Source organism: Miscanthus floridulus, chromosome 4, assembly GCF_019320115.1.
Source record: "Miscanthus floridulus cultivar M001 chromosome 4, ASM1932011v1, whole genome shotgun sequence".
Classification (NCBI taxonomy): domain Eukaryota; kingdom Viridiplantae; phylum Streptophyta; class Magnoliopsida; order Poales; family Poaceae; genus Miscanthus; species Miscanthus floridulus.
This window is the reverse complement of record NC_089583.1, coordinates 42821976-42843174: the sequence shown is the minus strand read 5'-3', so window position 1 is coordinate 42843174 and position 21199 is coordinate 42821976. Positions and strand designations below refer to the sequence as shown.

Below are 21199 nucleotides of genomic sequence, written 5' to 3'. Positions count from 1 at the left end.
TAATCTGTGCCTTGAGATACCCAGGGTATCGTAACCCCAACACAACTTCTCACTAAAAGTTGTTTTTCAACTCCTCTCACATGTATGTATCTCTAGGTGAAGCTGGATGAAGCTAAAAATACTAGCTTATCCCATCTTTCTCTCCGCTATCTATCCTGATAAGCTATTTTACTAAATGTTTATGAAAACAACTTTAACTTCACTTGTGAAGCTACTTTACGAAACAACTTTAGCTTCACTTGTGAAGCTGCTTTATGAAACTAAAGCTAAACAAACAGATTCACTAGTGAAGTTGAGCTATACCAAACAGACCATATGGATGTGCATCATTTCAATTTTTTAAACTTCTAGATATGTTTTTCTAGTGGGGTTTACATGATTCCATCGAAGAGGTGACTTGCATCACCAATAATTTCTAGAGCATTACAAGATTGAACTCCTTTGTCATGTGTCTATGTGTCTGTGTTTCGAGTAAACACCAATGAGTAAATTTGTGTTATTGCGCGTCTAGCTCGGATGGTGTGCTAAAAAGACACAAGGTTTATACTGGTTCGGGCAGAATGTCCCTACGTCCAGTTCGTGGCTGCTGCTTGTGTTATTAGCACTGAAAAAGTTCATAGTAGGGGTTACAAACGGGCGAGAGAGGGACAGGTCCCACGTCTCTGAGAAAAAGGTCAAATGGGTGCTGAGAGCTTGCTTGCTGCTCAGCTGTGTGTTCGAGATTCGATGCTAGTGGTTCTGCTGTGATGTGTTTAATCGATCTCCTTGTGGGGTGCCCTGCTTTCCCTTTTATAGGCCAAGGGAGAGCAGGGATTACAGATGGAAGAAAAAGAGGAAAACCAAAGGCAAAGGTAGTCCTTCAAGGACGCTGGGTCTTCCTTTTCCTCTATGCGGGCCCCACTGACATGGCAGGCGGTGACAAGGATAACTCCACATCGGGTGCATGTCCGCTGATCCTGATAAGGCCACACTAGGCGTCTTTTCGCTGATGATGCCATGTCCTCGCATTGTCAGCGAGTTGTCACGTCCCATCCCGCCCCAGCGGGCGGCGCGGTGGACTAGGGTGTTGATCAACGACCATACATGGAGCAGGCAACACAGTGACCGCACGTCTGTTACTGTGGATGATTAGAGTTTCCTTTTGGACCGTAGTGATTGTCGTGAGCTTTTGTAAGGGTCCGTGCCTGAGGGCAAATGACGGCGCCCACAACACTGTAAGGAAAATGTCGACGTCTATAACACTGTTTGGGCTCTGACATGCCTGGAAGGTCGCAAAGCACCCTTTTGGCATGGCCTAACGGTGCTTTCCTAAAGGCGTGTAGGGTATGGTCCTCGATATTGTGGTTGACTTGAGTGCCCTGCCTTATCTACGCGCATCATTATAAAGGAGTCGCGCAAATGTCGGGTGAGGCAGAGCCAGCCCACAGACGTTGGGTGAGGCAGAGCTAGCCCTCAGACATTGGACGAGGCGGAGCCAACCCTCAGACATCGGGTGAGGCAGAGCTAGCCCTCGAGGGTCGGGCGAGGTGGACCCAGCCCTCAGACATTGGGCAAGGCGGAGCCAGCCCCCAAGGGTCGGGCAAGGCGGACCTAGCCCTCAGACGTCAGACGAGGTGGAGCCAGCCCTTAGACGTCGAGCGAGGCGGAGCTAGCCCTCGAGGGTTGGGCGAGACGGAGCCATCCCTCGGGAGTCAGCCAAGGCAGAGCTAACCCTCGAAGGTCAGACAAGACGAGGCCCATGACCATGGGGCCCACCGAGGCGAAGCCAACCCTCGAGGGTCAGATGAGGAAGGGCCCACCGTCTTGGTGGCCGGACGAGGCGTGACCCAGCAAGCGGTTTAGTCGCGCTCTTGATCGCACAGACAAATCAATGTTGATGGCATTAGCTCCTCCTCTTCGGGTACCCTAATATTGGTCCCCAATAGTAGCCCCTGAGCCCCTGAACGATTCAAGTAGAATCACCTAAGGGATTTTTTGATATGCCAGCGGGTGCACGCGAGCGCACCCGGTGGGTGTAGCCCCCAAGTCTGCAGAGGAGTAGAATACTCATTCATAGGCTTTTTCGAAAGAGGGGACTCTGAGGGCCCTAGCCCTCTATTATTGCCCACGGCGTGTCCTAAAGATGGTGATTCCTTTTTGTCGAGGTCGAACCCTTTGCGGGTATGGTCATGAGATTTGGTGGTTGTTTAGCTAGATAGTTTGATTGGGGTTCCAGTATCACGTTCATGGGGATCCGATTAGGGTAAGCCTGGCTGAGACTTAATCGTGGGCTAAGATGCCCGTGGTGCTCATGCGCCTAGGCTCTGGCCGCTTGTGGGGCCTAGCTCTTTCCATCCCTTATTGTAGGGGTGCTTGGAGCAGCTGTTGGACCCGTTGATGGGCCAACCATCGAACTCCTAGGCCTAGGTGGGCCATAGATGCATTTTTGATACGTATTCTTCTTACTTGTAATGAGACCCGGTCCGCTCGGGGAGGCAAAATGTCTAGTGAGTTTCCCGAAGGAAAGGATAGGGATTGTGTGCGCATATCCCGTGGTGTGTTGTTGTGGCAGATTGTGGTGGGCGCGGAGATCTAGGCGGACAGTTGGTTTCCTCGCATCTGTCACCCCTATAAAACCAAAGGGTTCGCCCCCAGGGTTTCATACTTTGCCTCCTTGCCCTCACATCTACAACCTCCACCGCCAATCGCCTAAGCTCCCTGCATCCGTGTCTCAACCACCATTGAGTTTGCATCCACCCACCCCCATCTTCCAATGGAGCCATGGTGCCGCTCTGACATCACCTTCTAGCGCATGGAGGGCCTTGTCCGCCACGGTCTTCTCTGCGCGTGGACCGCCACCGAGGAGTAGCGGCTGCCTGATGAGGAGGACGTGTCGTCGCCGCCCAATGACTATGTCATCTCATTCGTGCACTTCAATGAGCGATGGTTTGCTACCCTTGCTCACAAATTTCTCCGAGGGTTGCTGCACTACTACCAAATCGAGTTGCAGCACCTCAATCCCAATGGGATCTAGCACATGGCGGCGTTCGTCGCCCTATGTGAGGGATTCCTAGGGATCAGTCCCCACTTTGATCTGTGGCAGTACCTCTTTGCCATCACCCTTCAGAAGAAGCAGGAGAAGAAGCAAGAGCTAAACACACTGATGGGATGCGCTGGCATCCAACTCCAGAACAACCGGGTCGATGAATACCCACCAATGTGTTTGTTAACCTCCAACAAGGGGTGGCATTCGCTTTGTTTCTATCTCAAGAATGACGTAGCCGCCTCCCTGCCAGAGTTTACCGAGCACCTAGTCAAAGAGGTCTCGGACTCATAGAGGAAGTGGGGTGTCCTAGAGAAGGACAAGAAGAAGATCTGGGACCACCTTATCGCCATTTGAATCCTGAAGGAGAGGGGCCTAAAGGGGTCAAGCATCATCAGCACCTACAATGCGAGGAGGGTGGTGCCACTGATGAGGTGCACACTTCCCCTATACGTGATGGCACCCAGGGCATTATTCGATGGGACGACACTTGCCGAGGGGGCGCTCGCCCCCTCCAAAGTGGCGCAACACATCAAGGAGGCGATGGAGCCTTCTTGAGACAGTGCGGGTGCCCCCCTTGACTTTGTGTACCTGGTGCCCAGGCATCCCCAGATGCGACCAGAACCAGGATACATCGTCCTTGTAAGTTTTCCCTTCCTCATGCCTTCTCTTTAATTGAACTCCCGACCCCTTGATACTGACATTGAGATTGGGGGACTAGCCAAGGGACCTCATCCTCAGGGATCACCCAGCCTTGTTGCCGAGGGATCCATTCATGAGGGCAATGAACGGTGTCGAGGTCGAGCGGTAGAGGAAGGCGAAGGAGGATGAGAGGAAGAAGAGGCAGCAGAAACTGCTAGCACAGGAGCGAGGGGAGGAAACTGATAGTGACGACGATGATGAGGTAGTCGACTACACGAAGCGTGATGACCTAGAGAGCTAGGATATGCTGACAGGTACCTGCTCATCCTTGTAGGGGTCGAGACCCTTCCCATTTCATGGAGGGGAAGGCACGTCCGTGAGACCAGCGGAGACGGGCCGGACCGTAGCCCTACCCCGAGAGCTAGCAGGGGCGGGGGGATTTGTCGCTGTGCCCAAGGCGCTAGGGGAGAAGGGTGGCTCTGCCGCCATGCCCCAAGAGCCATCTAGGGCAGGTGGATCTGTCGCTACACCCGAGGTGCTAACAGAGGAGGGTGGCTCTACTGCCGTGCCCCTAGATGCAAGGGAAGCGCGCCCCTCTATCCAAGAGCAGGGACAGGCTCAAAATGGCCCACCCCAATGAGGTGGAGCAGGGTCCTAGGTGTTCGCCCCCCAAATGTCTTCGCCGCCCAACAACGCCGATGTAAGTCACCAATTCCCCTATATTTTCTCTGTTTTTTTCTGTTTTTTTTCTGTTTTCGCCATGACTCACGCCTTTCTTTCTCGTAGCATCTTGAGGTGGTGCAATCTTTTGGCGCTAACACCAAAAAGAGCTTTGCCCTTCAAGTGAGGCTACAGCCATCAACTAACATTGCACCCATTGTGGGCGGAAGCGACACCAGTGTGACTATGTTGCTGGCTGGTGACGCGCTGCTTACGATGGCAGCCGTGCCCTCGGCGGGACAAGTGAGCACCAGGGCTAAAGGAACACCCTTGGAGGTTGTCGAGGCACCAGCGATGGGGGTGATTCCACTGCCGACGATGGGGCGGATGGAGCTACCGATCGTGGTGGGCACGATGCCACCGGTCAAGGCCCCGCTAACATAGGCGGAGGTGGCAGCGACTATGATAGGCCAGGCATAGCCGAATGCAACCGTGGTGGTGCCTAAGGAAGCGATGTGATCCGCGCCACCGGCGGCCCAAGTGACAGTGCCCGACGTGGGAAGGACAGAGGGGGACATGGTCGTGGGGTCCCCGGACATTGTGGTGGTGGTGGAGAGGACCGGTGGGGAATCGTCCTTGTCCCTGACCTCAAGGCGCAGCTGTTCACCCATGCGGGATGAGCCCTACTCCGGTGGACGAATCCACAAGACTCGACATCGACACTCTTTACCGTCGATGATGCCATTGAGAGCATGGAGCGGGAGAGTCTCAACAAGGGGATTGCGGCCGTGCTAATAGCCTTGGACCATGCTAGGGGCATCCTACACGAAGTTGTCATTCCCACTGGCCAGGTATTCACTTGACCTTGCCTCTCGCCTTCTTCTTTCTTCATGTATTTTTGTGTTCTAACATTTATCGTATTTTTGGTCTACAGTCCCTTATCGCTCACAGCCGAGAGAAATCCCGATTCCTTCGCGAGCAGAAGGAGAACTGGGACTGCCTTGTCGAAGAGGCCCGGCTATGCAGGGATGTGACTGCCTAGCTTGTTACCGCCCAATAGAGGTAGGCTGAGCTGACTCCCCTTGCCAAGGAGGTGGACAATCTCTGACTGCGGGAGGAGATCGAGAAGGCATTTGAGGCCCTATTGGTGAGGGTACGGCAAGACGAGGAGGAGGCCGCTAGAATTAGAAGGGAGTAGGAGGAGCTGGTCCAGAGGGATGCTCAGACCCGCCAGCGGATTCTCGACCTTCTAGCCAAGGCTGAGAAGGAGTGGGAGCCGAAGCTAGTCACCTAGGAGAAGCTCGTAGCCCTAGAGCGGAGGGCGAGTCAGGATGCCGAGGTGGTCACTCGGCTGCGCAAGGAGCGAGACGAGCTGCTCCAAACTATATGGAGGCTCTGCTCGGAGCATGGTGTGGCCCATGAGGAGCACGATCAGGCCATTCAAGAGTGCAATGAGGCACAACAGAGGATCAACTCCCTCTATGCCAAGCTTAGAACTGCTACAACCCAAAGGCTGGATGATGAGGGCATCTCTGCCGGGCTAGCCACGGAGCTCGCCAAGGCGAGGAGGAACCTTCAGGCGGAGAGCAATGAGCTCGGTATCCTAAGCGCCGCCCTTAGAGTGGTCTGCGATGACCTGGAGGTGGTGCAGTCGGAGGGGACCAGTTCACTCACGGCCCATGCCGTCGAGATCATGGCGTGGGTGCGCTAACTTTAAAGGAACACCCTTCGTGCTAGGATCAGCCAAGCCTTTGCAATTGCCCGCTCTCATTACACGGACAACATTGACTTGGAGACGATGAGCTTCGGCTTCACTCCGGGCTATGAAGCCCATGAGCTGGATGAGATAGAGACGGCGGTGGCTCCTCTCTTGCAAGACCTGGCGAATAGAATTGAAGACATAGTTCTTCCCTAGAGGGGGTAGTTAGTTGAATAGGTCGGATGATCATTTATTGTAATCAAAGGACAAGTGCCGACCCATTATGTATTGTAAAAACAATTTTGTCATTTCATTTTGCTTGATTGAACTTGTTTTCCTTCCTTTTTGTATGTGAAAAAGGGGCTCACATATTCTGACCCTTCTGTTCGTTAAGATCGTAGGGCCCGAGGTGTAAGAGTGGAACTTTGATCATGCTCGTGAGCAAAGACACCATAGCCACCGAGGCGTAGCCTTTTTGCAGTCCAACCAGGGATGCTTAGTTGTTCATTTCCACAAACCTTGCCACTAAGCTTAATGTGAGGAAGAGGTTTGATGCAGCGACTATTTTAGAAAAGGTGTATTTATACCCTTATCAGCCCCTGAGTGAGATCTGACCCCTTGCCGTTGCAGGGGTCGGATGGTACTGAAAATCGAGGAGGGGATAGCGATGTTAGTAGGAGAAAGCATCTTTTGTATTCGATGCGAGGCAGCCTCGGGCCCTCCACGGGCCGGTCTTCGAACCCTGGTCTCCCAATTTAGGGTCGAGCGGCCTGAGCCCTCGAGCCCTGTGGGGTTCGGTAGGGGTTGGCTAAGTTTCATGCGTCACCCCATCCTCGATTTCCATAACCAGAGGGGCTGAGCTAACGATACTTGCCTCGTTGGCTCGAGTATCGTGCTTGGTGAGCTCACTAACGGGCATGTTCGAGTGGAATCCAGGTCCGTCATCCACTGACGGGGTCGGCAAAGCCCTCATGTGGCATTCCACTACTTCTTAACCCACCTATCGGTAGATGCCCGAGCCATTTGTTAGGCTCAGGTGGCCCTTTGGCCTCTCCTCGATGGAGATTTTGTGGGCTTGGCTCAAGGTTAGAATCGAACAAGAAAGGTCAAGGTGTCCTTGTCCGCTTCTGAGTGGGTGAAAGCTCTAGTTTGGTTTTGGTGAATTGATGAAACCCTAAGTGCTAACCTTGTTTATCAAAGTGATCATGAGATAGGTAGCACATTCCAAGTGGTGAAGCAAATGAAGATCTTGACATGATGATGGTGATGCCATGGTGATGATCAAGTGCTTGGACTTGAAAAGAAGAAAGAGAAAAACAAAAGGCTCAAGGCAAAGGTATAAGTGGTAGGAGCCATTTTGTTTAGGTGATCAAGACACTTAGCGAGTGTGATCACATTTAGGTTCGATAGCCGTACTAACCAAAGACAATGCAGGAATAGATGGTCTAGCAGACATAGGTAGCAACCAACCATGGTCCCCTTCTTGGAAGTGAACTTGTTTCTTTGAGGAACATGAGAAAATGTTTATATTATTATGGCTACCCTCTAAACGATCATAATCTTGTACAACAAAAGGTGAATTCATATTACTACAAACGTATACTCAATGTATCATATATTGTCCTTTATTATTATATTTGCCAATAACATGATATGTGTGTTTAAAAAATCAAGGCAAATCAACATATTTAAAAAGGCTCTCCTCCAAACAATCTAGGTTACACAAAACATCAAATTCAATGTAACCCAAAGTATGTAAAGAAGACAACAGTTTGAGCTCATCCGTTTTAGTAGCAATATGAATAACATGTTTATTTTCAGCACAAGTGGTTGGTTCCAAAACATGTAAAACTGAAGCATCATCAACCAATTCATCTTTATCACAAGGAACATCAAGCAAATTATCATGAGACAAATATAAATCAAGAGAGGGTTCCACTAACAATTGCTCTATGATAGCATAGTTTGTGGAAAAATTTAGTACATTAAAATAATTCTCACCTTCCGTGAGTGTAGCACCATGGGCATTACCCATGTTCTCAGCAGGAGTAATAGGTGCATTGTGAAGTGATGGTTTTGAATTTGCATATGAGGTTGTGAGCTCCTCATTTTCTTCCATGTCATCCTCTCGCTTATGTACATTATCCTATAGAAGGTTAGTCATAGCAAGAGGAATAACAACATACTCTTCCTCTAAATAGTGCACCTCAGCATATGAAGTCAAAACAGAAGGTGGATTAACAAAGGTTTCTCGCATAAGGAGTTTCATATCATTCCAAGTTTGAGGTTTATTAGAAGGATCTAAAGACTCCCACTAAGATAAAGCAGAATGTCGCAAAACACTAGCTGTATTTTTTACCTTCCTCCTTGGACACATAAAACGAGTAGCAAATATGTTATCTATGGCATTTTCCCACTCCATGTACTCATCAGCACCTATACCATCATAAGTCAGTGGATACGAACAACCTGTCATTGTTAGAATCAAATAAGAAAACACACAAGTATGTATTTTCCTATCAGGTACTATAGGATGTGGTCAAGGAGTAAAGTCATACACTCTCAAGCGTCTTACCACGGTCTTACAAGTGTTCTTACCAAAGCAACAGGCGGTGCAATCGGTCGGTGACTATGATACTGTTGTAGCTTGAGTGTAACAGTTGCAAGGTGAACATATACTTGGTTAGAAGAAAGTGGAGCTTAAACAGGTACAATATAGTAGCAAGGAATAACAATATTCACCATTGAATAGCAAAGCTGAATAAGTATCCCGAGTACTTGTTTTAGTTGCTGGCCTACTCACGTTCCAAGTACCAGATGTATCAAGTGATGTGAACAGTAGGAATATGATTAGGAACAAGGCAGAAATCAGCACACATAAACACTCGCTCAAATGGCACTCTCTATGTGCTCCTCTAGATATTGTTCCACTTTTACCACTCTTTTTTCTCTATTTTTGGGCTATCGTTGTTTTTTTGGATTCTTCGACTTTTTCTTTTTCTTTTTTGATATTTTTTTTCACTTAGGAGCACAAAAGAAGTAACCACAGAAAATATGAGCTTAAACAAGTAAAAGGTGTGGCCTGTGAAAAATTCAGAAGACGTGCTCAAAATTAATAAAAAGCTTGTGACCACGAAAAGAAGATCTTGTGACCAGTTTTTGGCCAAAATTAAATTTTCCAAACCCGCCGAAGCTAGGGACGGACGGATCCAAAAATTTTTTTGATCAATTTTGATATATGGAACGTTGAAATCCGAGTTCGTATGCCAAAACTGAACCAATTTTAAGAACTGACTCCGAATTAGAGGACAAAACGGGAACAATACACGCAAAAGTTGCTGTGGCGGCTATGGATACATGCAAACAGTGAAGACAAGTGTAACAAATTAGATGGCATGAACTGGGTTTTGATGGATACAAAGGAAACACAGCAAGACTTGAAGGTGTTCACGGTTTATGATGAAAAACAAAGGAAAAACACAAACTGGACTAAAAAACGATCTAAAACCAGCAACTAGAACTTGCCCTTGGACACAAACTCAACAACGCGAAACAAAGACGAACTTGCATGGTACAACGAGGCTATAGGACAGAGAATATGTGGTAGTGTATATTTTTTTATCTTTTTGTGGACTATAGGTAATGCAAAAATAGTAACAATCTAAAGAGGAAAACAAAGTTATACCTAACGGGCAACAAGAGCTCTGATACCAGTTGATATAGACAAGGCTTGATCTTTTAAAAGGTATGATAGCGTCGATTGGTGGAGACTCAACGTTCATGATCTAGGCTGCAAATCAAGACTGATTCGGACCCCGCAACTATTACACCACTGCTCCGTTGGTTATCAACCACGCGAACGTGATTGACCTTGCTGAGAAGGCTTTCCTGCAAGTGAATCGAGAACACAAGCAAGAACGGGATGAACACAATCTAAAATTGCAAATAAATATGTGGCTTATGAAAACAAGGAGTTCAAGTCTTTATTCGAAAGGACTAATCGCCATAGGCAAACAAGATCAAGAACTGGGGCCCTGGTTCACAGCAAGCAGCCTTGGCGGCACAGTTGCAGCAAAACAACGTCTATTTCATGAGAAAATCAAGAACTAAACAAAACCCAAACCCTAAGGAGAGCAGCGGCTGCTAATTATAGAGTCTTGGGCATCACCCCCTGGACGTGCCCCCTAATGGGCCAAAACACGATACACGGTCCAACAGACCAAAAGACGGTGTCGCAGCACCCTGGTAGATTCTGAACGCCGATTTGTTTTTACAATTCCTGTTGATTCCGAATAGCTTTTGATGTGAGACTACTTGCATTGGCTTCCTTATCTAATTAGATTTCCATCCATATGTGGATCATAAAAAATGGAGCCCGTACGCACCCGTGTGACAAGTTTTATGATAGACTGGTCCTAGAACCCAAGATGGGCTCGAACTTGATTTGGGCCTCCACCTTGGTGACTTGAACCGGATGAGCTTCGGCCCTCCTTCTCGGTTAGGACAACCTCGCTGATCTCCTCGGCCTCTATCTCCAAGCATGGTCGTATGTATGGAGCTCATGTCCTTATCACACCGTGCCTCTAGTTTTTTAACGTAAGGAGGAGCCAGGCAAAGAGAATGTCTACCAAATAGACACTCTCGCCATCCCCCGAGCGATGTCTGACCCCTTGCCGTTGCTGGGGTCGGAGGCTCGATAGCAAAATTAATGTGTAAAGTAAGGGTGCTTGTCTCTCAGCAGCGGTTTTGAGTCGTTCGATCGAGCTGGGCAATGATTTTACCTCGATGGCAAGAGTGTTGGGTCTAGGAAGCCTCCACTAGATGTGAGCGGGATCCATGTCTGCTCCCTACCCATTTCTTGGTGGTGGCTAAGCCATTGAGTTGACTTGTGCTACCTACTGAGACAAGATTTTCCTATAGAGATAAAGGATGAGAGCATCCCCCATAAGAATTTAGTTAGGCAGATAAGCCAGGTGGAGAAACTTGTAACCAATGCACATGTTTTCAAATTTTGTTATAGCAAAACAACTTTTTAGCTCTTCTCGCCTTTCTGTGTAAAAAGGTTAGCACACTCTGACCCTTTTCATTGTTAAGGTCGTAAAAGCTCGGAGTGCCGGTGAGCTAGTTCTGATCACACTAGTGAGCAAAGATACTATAGCCGCTGGGGCATAGGTCTCCCGTAGTCTGACCAGTTTTACTCAGAGCTTGCTCCCATAAACCTAGCTCTTAGGTCTTAACATAAAAGGGGGGCAGCGTAGAGAATGTTTGCTGGATAAATGTGCTCATATCAGTCCCCGAGCGAGGCCCGACCCTTTACCGTTGCTAGGGTCGGATGTCCCAAAAGATCGGGGAGTTTGATAACAAAACTGATAAGAGATAGTGTGCGTTTATTAAGGGTAAAAGCGATAGAGCTACTCGATGTTCCTAGCACTGGCAAAGACCTCGCTGTCGATGGTGTTTAGCTTGTAGGCACTTGGCCAGAGTACCTCCGCGATGACATACGGTCCCTCCCATAGAGGGGAGAGCTTGTGGCGACCTTTGTTGCTCTAGACTAGGCAGAGAACCGGGTCTTCGATGTTGAAGGCTAGACCCCGCACTCGACGACTATGGTATCGTCGTAACACCTACTAGGATTTGGCCAAATGGAGGAGGGCAATGTCGCACGCTTCATCCAGCTAGTCCATGGCGTCCTCTAGGGATGCCTTGGCTCCTTGTTCATCATACGCCCTGACCCTTGGTGCTCCATAGTCGAGGTCGGTTGGGAGGATGGCTTTGGAACCGTAGACCATGAAGAATGGTGTGTAGCTGGTGGCCTAGCTGGGGGTTGTTATCAGACTCTAGAGCACTGTGGGAAGCTCAGCGACCCATCTTGCTCCAAACTTGTTCAACCGGTTGAAGATCCTAGGTTTGAGGCCCTGTAGGACCATACCGTTTGTGCGTTCTACCTGCTCATTCGTTTGGGGGTGTGCTATAGAGGCCCAGTCGACACGGATGTGATATTCATCACAAAATCGGAGAAACTTCTTCCTAGTAAACTGCGTGCCATTGTCTATGATGATGGAGTTTGGGACTCTGAAGTGATGGACGATGTCGAGGAAGAATAGTATGGCCTGCTCAGATTTGATCATGGAGATAGGTTGAGCCTCTATCCACTTTGTAAACTTGTCTATGGTGACAAACAAGTGGGTGTAGCCTCCGGACACTTTTTGAGAGGTCTAACCAGATCGGGCCCCCAGATCATGAACGACCAGGTGATGGGGATCGTCTGGAGTGTTTGGGCTAGTAGTTGAGTCTGTCGAGCATAGTACTGGCACCCTTCGTAGGTGCGTATAATCTGCTCGGTGTCGGCCACCGTGGTAGACTAGTAGAAGCTTTGTCAAAACACATTTCCGACTAAGGTTCTGGGTGCGGCATGGTGACCACATACCCTATCATGGATATCGCTCAACAAATGCTTCCCCCATTCGATAGGGATGCCGCGCTATAGGTTTTCGATGTGACTTTACTTGTAGAGTTCGCTCTCCATAAGGACAAAGGACTTGGCGTGACGTGCGGGCCGTCAGGCCTCCATCTTGTCCATTGGCAGCGTATCACGAAGGAGGTAGTCGAGGTAGGGCATCCTCAAATCGATCAGAGGGTTAGGCTCTGTCGCTGGGTCCTTTTCAAGCTCCATGACTTTAGGCCTAGATGGAGCTGACGATTGGTCAGCCCATGAGCCTAGAACGGGTGGACCATCCTTGGCTTGTTCTGACCCCTCATAGCGAACCAAGGGCTTGTGTTGGTCACTGGCGAAGACACTTGTTGGCACTAGCTCTCGACCGGATGCTACCTTTGCCAGCGCGTCGGCCACCTCTTTGAGACGCCTCAGGATGTGGTTGAGCTTGAGGCCGTTGAACTTGTCCTCTAGCTGGCGGACTTCTTGGCAGTATGCAACCATCTTGGCATCATGGCAGCTTGGCAGCTTGATTCCTTCATGACTTGGTCGATGACTAGCTGGGAGTCCCCTCAGACGTTGAGGCATTGGATGCCCAACTCGATGGTGATGCGCATGCCATTGATGAGTGCTTCATATTCATCCACATTGTTGGAGGAGGGAAAATGGAGGTGAACCATGTATCTCTTGTGTACTCCTAGGGGTGACACGAAGACTAGCCCCGCGCCAGCGCCCTTCTTCATCAGCTATCTATCAAAGTACATCATCTAGTACTCTTGGTCAACGATCACTGGTGGCATTTGGACCTTGGTCCACTCTGCCACGAAACCAGTCAATACCTGGGATTTGATGGCCATTCGGGAGGCATACGCAATGCTCTGACCCATCAACTTGAGTGCCCACTTCGTGATTCTTCACGTGGCATCCTAGTTTTGGATGACCTCACCGAGGGGGAAGGACGTCATGACTATCACCAGATGTGACTCAAAGTTGTGGCGTAGCTTCCTCTTAGTGATGAGGACAGCGTATAGGAGTTTCTAGATTTGGGGATATCAGGTCTTAGAGTCGGATAGGACCTCACTAATGAAGTACACAGGGTGCTATACTTTGAGGGCGTGCCCCTATTCCTCTCACTCCACTACTAGGGTGGCGCTGACCACCTGTGTGGTGGCCACGACATAGAGCAAAAGGGGTTCTCCAAAGGTAGGAGGAACCAAGATCAGAGCCTTTGTTAAAAGCTACTTGAGCGTGTCAAGTGCCTCCTGTGCCTCGGACATCTATTTGAAGTGGTTGGCCTTCTTCAGAAGTCGATAAAGGGGGATACCTCATTCACCAAGGCGTGAGATGAAGTGGCTAAGTGCGACGAAGCACCCTATAACTCGTTGTACCTCCTTCATATTCTGAATTGGGCCCATCCTTGTAATGGCTGAGATCTTCTCTGGGTTGGCTTCAATGCCACGCTCGGAGACGATGAAACCAAGTAGCATGCCCCTTGGGACCCTAAAAACGCACTTCTTAGGATTGAGTTTGATGCCGTTTGCTCAGAGTTTTGCAAAGGTCTGCTTAAGATCGGCTATGAGGTGGTTAGCCTGTTTGGACTTGAACACGATGTCATCAACGTAGGCCTGAATGGTCCGCCTGATGAGGTTCCTGAAACACTTGAGCATACAATGCTGGTACGTAGCCCCAGCGTTCTTTAGACCGAACGACATTGTGACATAGCAGAATGATCCAAAGGGGGTGATGAAAGATGTCATGAGCTGGTCGGACTCTTTCATTGTGATTTGATGGTACCCAGAGTACGCATCAAGGAAGCAGACGGTTTCACACCCTGAGGTAGAGTCGACTATTTGATTTATGCACGGCAAAGGAAACGGATCCTTTGGGCATGCCTTGTTGAGACCCATGTAGTCAACACACATCCTCCATTTCCCACTTTTCTTTCGTACAAGAATGGGATTGGTCAACCACTCTGGGTGGTACACTTCCTTGATGAATCTGGCTGCCAAAAGCTTTGCGATCTCCTCACCGATGGTCCTGCGTTTCCCCTCATCAAAGTGACACAGGCATTGTTTCACTGACTTGGAGCCTGGGCGGATCTTCAAGGCATACTCGGTGACTTCCCTCGGAATGCCTGGCATGTCCAAGGGTTCCCACGCAAAGATGTCTTTGTTGACGTGGAGGAAGTTGACGAGCATGCTTTTCTATTTAGAGGAAAGTGTGGTGCTAATGCGCACCACCTTGCCCTCAGGGCTGTCGGGATCTATGAGGACCTCTTTGGAGCTCTCCGCTGGCTCAAAAGACCCGGTCGACTTCTTGGGGTCGGGCGTTTCTTTGGTGACCTCTTTTATGATGGCCGCGAGTTCTCCGGAGGCGATGATTGCCATGGCATGATCGCATCACTCGACCTCACACTCGTAGGCGCGCTGGAAGGAGGCACCAACGGTGATGACCCCATCGAGGCCCAACATCTTAAGCTTGAGGTAGGTGTAGTTGGGAACAGCCATGAACTTCGCGTAGAATGGTCGTCCCAGGATGGTGTGGTAAGTTCCATGGAACCCTACCACTTCGAAGGTGAGGGTCTCCGTCCTATAGTTGGATGGACCCCCAAAGGTGACGGGCAGATCGATCTGCCGAAGTGGCATGGCCTGCTTTCTAGGCACAATGCCATGAAAAGGCGCTCCGGTTGGCCAAACGCGCGCTCGATCGACGCCCATAGCATCGAGTGTCTCTTTCGTACATGATGTTGAGGCCGCTGCCTCCATCCATCAGTACCTTGGTGAGCCGCTTTATGCAGACGATCGGGTCAAACACGAGCAGATATCTCTCCGACTATGGGACGCTCTCTGGGTGGTCGGTCCAATCGAAGGTTATAGCGGACTCCAACCACCGGAGGAAGGTAGGTGTGGCTAGTTTGGTTGTATAGACCTCGCAGCGTGCAACCTTCTGGCAGTGCTTGGAGTCATAGGCCGCTGATCCTCCGAAGATCATGAGGCAGCCATCCGACATTGGAAAGCCACCTTCCTTTCCCTTAGGGTCGTTCGCGGTAGGGTTAGGGCCCTTCCCGTGCTCCCCTTTGTTGGAGCCTCCGGACAAGAACCGCTTCATGAGGCCACAGTGCTTGTATAGATGCTTGATGGGGAAGGCTTGGTTTGGGGATGGCCCTCGAGTAGTTTTTCAAAGTGGTTCGAAGTGCCCTCCGTGGGCTTCCGACCACCCCTGCGGTCAGCGGCTGCCACGAGCGAGCCCTCTCATCATTGCATTCTCTTCTTCTTGGCGGGATGATTGGAGGTGCCTTCGCCGGCGTCCTCGTCCTGCCTCACCTTACCCTTGAGGCGGTCGAAGATCGCTCCGACCGCTTCTTCGCCTGGGGCGTGGCTGGTGGCAATGTCGAGGAGTTCCTTGTTGGTTCGCGGGCCCTTGCGTCCTAGCTTGTGAACCAGGGACTCATAGGTGGTCCTAGACAGGAAAGCTCCTATAACGTTGATGTTGGCGGCGTTAGGTACCTCGTTGCATTATCAGGAGAAGCGACGGATGTACCCACAGAGGGTTTCTCTAGCCTTCTATCTGTAGTTCTTGCGGTCCCACGGGTTCCCAGAGCGCTTGTATGTGCCTTGGAAGTTTCCCACTAAGATCTCCTTTAGGTCCGCCCAACTTTGGATTATGTCGAACGGGAGGTGTTCCAACCATGTTCTTGCCAAATCGGCCAAGAACAATGGAAGGTTGTGGATAATGAAGTCGTTATTATCTGCACCACCGGCTTGGCAGACAAGCTGATAGTCCTTGAGCCATAGTCCGGGGTTTGTTTTCCTAGAGTACTTTGGGATATTGGTTGGTGGTTGGTACCTTGGTGGGAAGGTAGCGTTGAGGATATGTCGGCCGAAGGCCTAAGGCCCCGGTAGGCTAGGGATTGGGCTTTGGTCCTCGTCGCTGTCGTAGCGTTCGCCATGACAAGGGTGATAGCCATGGCTAGCTCCCTCTCTTGGGTCATCGTATGCACGTCTGTGGGTGTCGAGGGTGTTGCGTGCGTCTCGGTTGTGGTCGAGACGCTGACGCACCGGGACCGCGGTGTGCTGCCTACATCCTTGTGGCTCCTGGTGGACCGACGCGCCCCTACCAGGGCGCTTCGAGGGCGTGCGCTGGCTGGTATTGAGCTTGTGTCGTCGAGACAACGAGCTCTCAGTCAGCTACGCCACCGCACGCTCAAGCAGTGTGTGAATCTCATGGTGGGCCCGATGATCCTTAGGCGCCGCGGCCTCTGGAAGACCACGGAGCAAGGCCGCCACAGCGGTGATGTTCTAGTTCGCCCCGGTGAAGCGAGGGAGGGCTTCATCATGGGTGATGATCCTCCAATTCACGTCACGGGCCATGGCGCATGCACACCCACTGTTTCCATGGCGCTCGATCTCCTAATTGAGCTCCGCGCATTCCTACTCGAGCTGGAGTCGTGCTTCCTCAATCTCTCGATGTCGGGCTTTCAGCTGCTCCACCGGCATGCGAGGTGGGGCCGCTGTCTCCCCCTCGGCCTCATCGTCGAGGTCGTTCACCGGGTAGCCTCCTCCTCATGGGTGCCTTCGGCGTGTCGCTCGGGGGTACTTGTCATGAAGCATTCACGAGAGGGGTGATGGCTTCCCCTCCAGTCAGAGCTAGAGGGTGACTCTGGCTCCTCCACGAGGAGGTCGTGGAAAGATTTCGTGATGTGTTCGATCACCCCCATGAACTCATTGTTCATGGGGGACGGGATCATGCGCTGCGCTAGAAGGTGGCCAATGGTTTCTGTGACGTTGCAGAGACCGAATGGGAGCACTGTTGGGGCGCTTCGGATGAGGTATTCCGGAGAGAATGGCTCCCTCTCGGTGAGCTGTGCCATGACATTGGCGAACGAGAAGGTGAGGCGGCGCAGATCCTCCTGGGACGATCGGGGTCCTAGGAAGATGCCGACTTGATGCTCCAACCTTTCGTAGTCGAAGTCGAGGAGCTGGCCACTTTCGGGGGTGCGGGCCTTCGACGCATGCAGCCACAGCTCCTCGAGCATCTCGGTGATCGCGTCAAGACTGGTGGAGTAGATGGGTTAAACGACAATGGGCGCCCGCGCTAGCTCTCCCTCCGCCGTGATGATGAAGTCTAGGTCCCCGAAGCGCACGTGTGCGCTCGGGACCTAGCTGATGACATGACTAGCCATCCGTGGCCTGATGTTAATGTCGGGACACACAAAGCCCCCTACCTATCGTGCCAACTATCAGTATTTCGAGTAAACACCAACGAGTAAATTTGTGTTATTGCGCATCTAGCTCGAATGGTGTGCTAAAAAGACACAAGGTTTATACTGGTTCGGGCAGAATGTTCCTACGTCCAGTTCGTGGCTGCTGCTCGTGTTATTAGCACTGAAAAAGTTTATAGTAGGGTTTACAAATGGGCGAGAGAGGGACAGGTCCCAAGTCTCTGAGGAAAAGGTCGAATGGGTGCTGAGAGCTTGCTTTTTGCTTAGCTGTGTGTTCGAGGTTCGATGCTAGTGGTTCTGTTGTGATGTGTTGTGATGTGTTTAATTGATCCTCTTAGTGGGGTGCCCTGCTTTCCCTTTTATAGGCCAAGGGAGAGCATGGATTACAGATGGGAGAAAAGAGAAAAACCAGAGGCAAAGAAAGTCCTTCAAGGACTCTGGGTCTTTCTTTTCCTCTGTGCGGGCCCCGCTGACATGGCCGGCGGTGACAGGGATAGCTCCACACTGGGTGCATGTCCGCTGATCCTGATAGGGCCGCGCTGGGTGTCTGTTCACTGATGATGCCATGTCCTGGCATTGTCAGCGAGTTGTCACGTCCCGTCCCACCCCGGTGGGCCGCACGGCGGACCAGGGTGTTGATCAACGGCCATACAGGGAGTAGGCAGCACAGTGACCGCACGTCTGTTACTGTGGATGATGCGAGTTTCCTTCTGGACCATAGTGATTGTCGTGAGCTTCCGTAAGGGTCCGTGCCCGCGGGCAAATGACGTTGCCCACAACACTGTAAGGCAAATATCGGCGCCTACAACATTGTTTGGGCTCTGACATGCCTAGAAGGTCGCAAAGCATCCTTCTGGCATGGCCTGACGGTACCTTCCTGCAGGCGTGCAGGGTACGATCCTCGATATTGCAGTTGACTTGAATGCCCTGCCTTATCTGCGCGCGTCGTTATAAAGGAGTCGCGCGCAGACGTTCGGCGAGGCGGAGCCAGCCCTCAGACGTCCAACGAGGTGGAGCCAGCCCTCAGACGTCAGGCGAGGCGGAGCCAGCCCTCGATGGTCGGGCGAGGCGGACCCAGCCCTCAGACGTCGGGCGAGGTGGAGCCAGCTCCCGAGGGTCGGGCGAGGCGGAGCTAGCCCTCGGACGTCGGGTGAGGCGGTGCTAGCCCTTGGACGTCGGGCGAGGCGGAGCCAGCCCTCGGAGGTCGAGCGAGACGGAGTCATCCCTCGGGAGTCAGTCGAGACAGAGCCAACCCTCGGGGGTCAGGCGAGACGGAGCCTGCGGCCGTAGGGCCCACCGAGACGGAGCCAACCCTCGGGGGTCAGACGAGGAAGGGCCCACCGCCTCGATGGCCGGACAAGGCGGAACCCGGCAAGTGGTATAGTCGTGCTCTTGATCGCACGGACTAATCAATGTTGATGGTCATTAACTCCTGCTCTTCGAATACCCTAGTATTGATCCCGACGGCTGTGTCATCACTAAGGCCTCGGTGAAGCCGTGAAGGCGTGAAGCCAAGACTTTGACTTGTCCGTCCCCTCTCCAATCACAGTTGTGTACGTATATATCTATCTCAGCACCACTCGTTTATATATGCACCTCCATCAATCATTTGTCTCATCCTGTTACCATTAGCGTAGACCACCGGGCTAGGCCAACCAGTCCCGATCACCCATGGCGTCCTCCTCCAAGCGGTCGCTGCCATGCGTGGTCCTCCTCCTCATCATCACTGTCTTCCACCAAGGCTGCTCGTCGGCGACGGCCCACAGACCGTACACTGGCGACATGGGGAGCAGCACCGACGACAGCCCGATGATCGAGCGGTTCCAGCGCTGGAAGGCGGCGTACAACAAGTCCTACGCCACGGTCGCCGAGGAGCGGCGGCGGTTCCGGGTGTACGCGCGCAACATGGCGTACATCGAGGCCACCAACGCGGACGCCGAGGCGGCGGGGCTCACGTACGAGCTCGGCGAGACGGCCTACACCGACCTCACCAACCAGGAGTTCATGGCCATGTACACGGCGCCCGCGCCGGCGCAGCTGCCTGTGGACGAGGACGAGGACGACCAGGCGGTGATCACCACGCGCGCGGGGCCGGTTGACGCCGTCGGGGGCGCGCCGGGCCAGCTGCCGGTGTACGTGAACCTGTCCACCGGCGCGCCGGCGAGCGTCGACTGGCGTGCCAGCGGCGCCGTGACGCCTGTGAAGAACCAAGGCCGATGTGGTATGTACAGCACAATCCGTAAAGAGCATCATCATGTCATTCCGTCCTGGAACCTGTCATTTGCCACCAATTATTGCTCTCACATGTCCCTAACCACATGCATGCATACTTGTCACTGAGCAAAACACATGCTTTTGCCTGCATGTGCTCCCCATCGTCAATCGTGCAGGGTCGTGCTGGGCGTTCTCGACGGTGGCGGTGGTTGAAGGGATCTACCAGATCCGGACGGGGAAGCTGGTGTCGCTGTCGGAGCAGGAGCTGGTGGACTGCGACACGCTGGACGCCGGCTGCGACGGCGGCATCAGCTACCGCGCGCTGGAGTGGATCACCTCCAACGGCGGGCTCACCACGGAGGAGGACTACCCGTACACGGGCACCACGGACACCTGCAACAGGGCCAAGCTCTCCCACAACGCGGTCAGCATCGCGGGGCTCCGGCGCGTGGCCACCCGGAGCGAGGCGTCGCTGGCCAACGCCGTGGCGGGGCAGCCCGTGGCCGTGTCCATCGAGGCCGGCGGGGACAACTTCCAGCACTACAAGAAGGGCGTCTACAACGGGCCCTGCGGGACCAACCTGAACCACGGCGTCACCGTCGTAGGCTACGGCCAGGAGCGGGAGGCGGCCGGCGGGGACAAGTACTGGATCATCAAGAACTCGTGGGGGGAGAGCTGGGGCGACGGCGGATACATCAAGATGAGGAAGGACGTCGCCGGCAAGCCGGAGGGGCTCTGCGGCATCGCCATCCGCCCGTCCTTCCCACTAATGTGACGACATGATGATGTACAGTACATCTTTTTTCCTCTCTTTTTTCATTTTAATTAAATAGTCAGCATATGATCGAGTCAAACTTTTTTTTATTCCTGCTATTACGTGTACCAGTACACTTGTTGTAAATAATAATCCACGGCACCTCGCGTGTAAACCTCTTATTCTGGTGCGAAAACGACTTCTGCAAATGAATTAGGTATGTACAATGTGTCACTATCAATTGTCATTTACTAGCTTCAATAGACAACATCAAGCACTCTTATGAAATTCGGAACAACGCGCCTGTTCGGCTGGCTGGGCTGGGGCTAGCCTGTAAAGTTTCGTGGTGTCACATTAAATGTTATATAGGGGTGTCGCCTGATGTGTTCGAATACTAATAAAAAAATAAATTACAGAATCCGTTAGTAAACCACGAGACGAATTTATTAAGCCTAATTAATCCATTATTAGCATATGCGTACTGTAGCACTTTATTGTCAAATCATGGACTAATTAGGCTTAAAAGATTCGTCTCGCAAAATAGTCATAAACTG

General features: G+C 51.7%; 2 protein-coding genes across 2 annotated transcripts; one reads left to right on the top strand and one right to left on the bottom strand.

Moving 5' to 3' along the window:
* Positions 1-12582: 12582 nt before the first annotated feature.
* LOC136548444 (uncharacterized) lies at positions 12583-12960 on the bottom strand. Its single transcript, XM_066539972.1, has one exon. The coding sequence runs from the start codon at positions 12958-12960 to the stop codon at positions 12583-12585; it is 378 nt and encodes a 125-aa protein (XP_066396069.1).
* Positions 12961-19272: 6312 nt separating this feature from the next.
* Positions 19273-20827, top strand: LOC136551421 (senescence-specific cysteine protease SAG12-like). The gene is made up of 2 exons (XM_066542973.1): positions 19273-19898; positions 20068-20827. Exons 1-2 carry the CDS (start codon positions 19349-19351, stop codon positions 20664-20666), a joined length of 1149 nt encoding a protein of 382 aa, XP_066399070.1. The 5' UTR covers positions 19273-19348; the 3' UTR covers positions 20667-20827.
* Positions 20828-21199: the final 372 nt, after the last annotated feature.

Bases quoted from the DNA above. Each gene is read 5' to 3' on its own strand.
- LOC136548444 (XM_066539972.1), bottom strand. From the start codon at position 12,960: ATGGTTGCATACTGCCAAGAAGTCCGCCAGCTAGAGGACAAGTTCAAC.
- LOC136551421 (XM_066542973.1), top strand. From the start codon at position 19,349: ATGGCGTCCTCCTCCAAGCGGTCGCTGCCATGCGTGGTCCTCCTCCTC. The intron at 19,899-20,067 runs GTATGTACAGCA...TCAATCGTGCAG, and splicing joins GAAGAACCAAGGCCGATGTG to GGTCGTGCTGGGCGTTCTCG.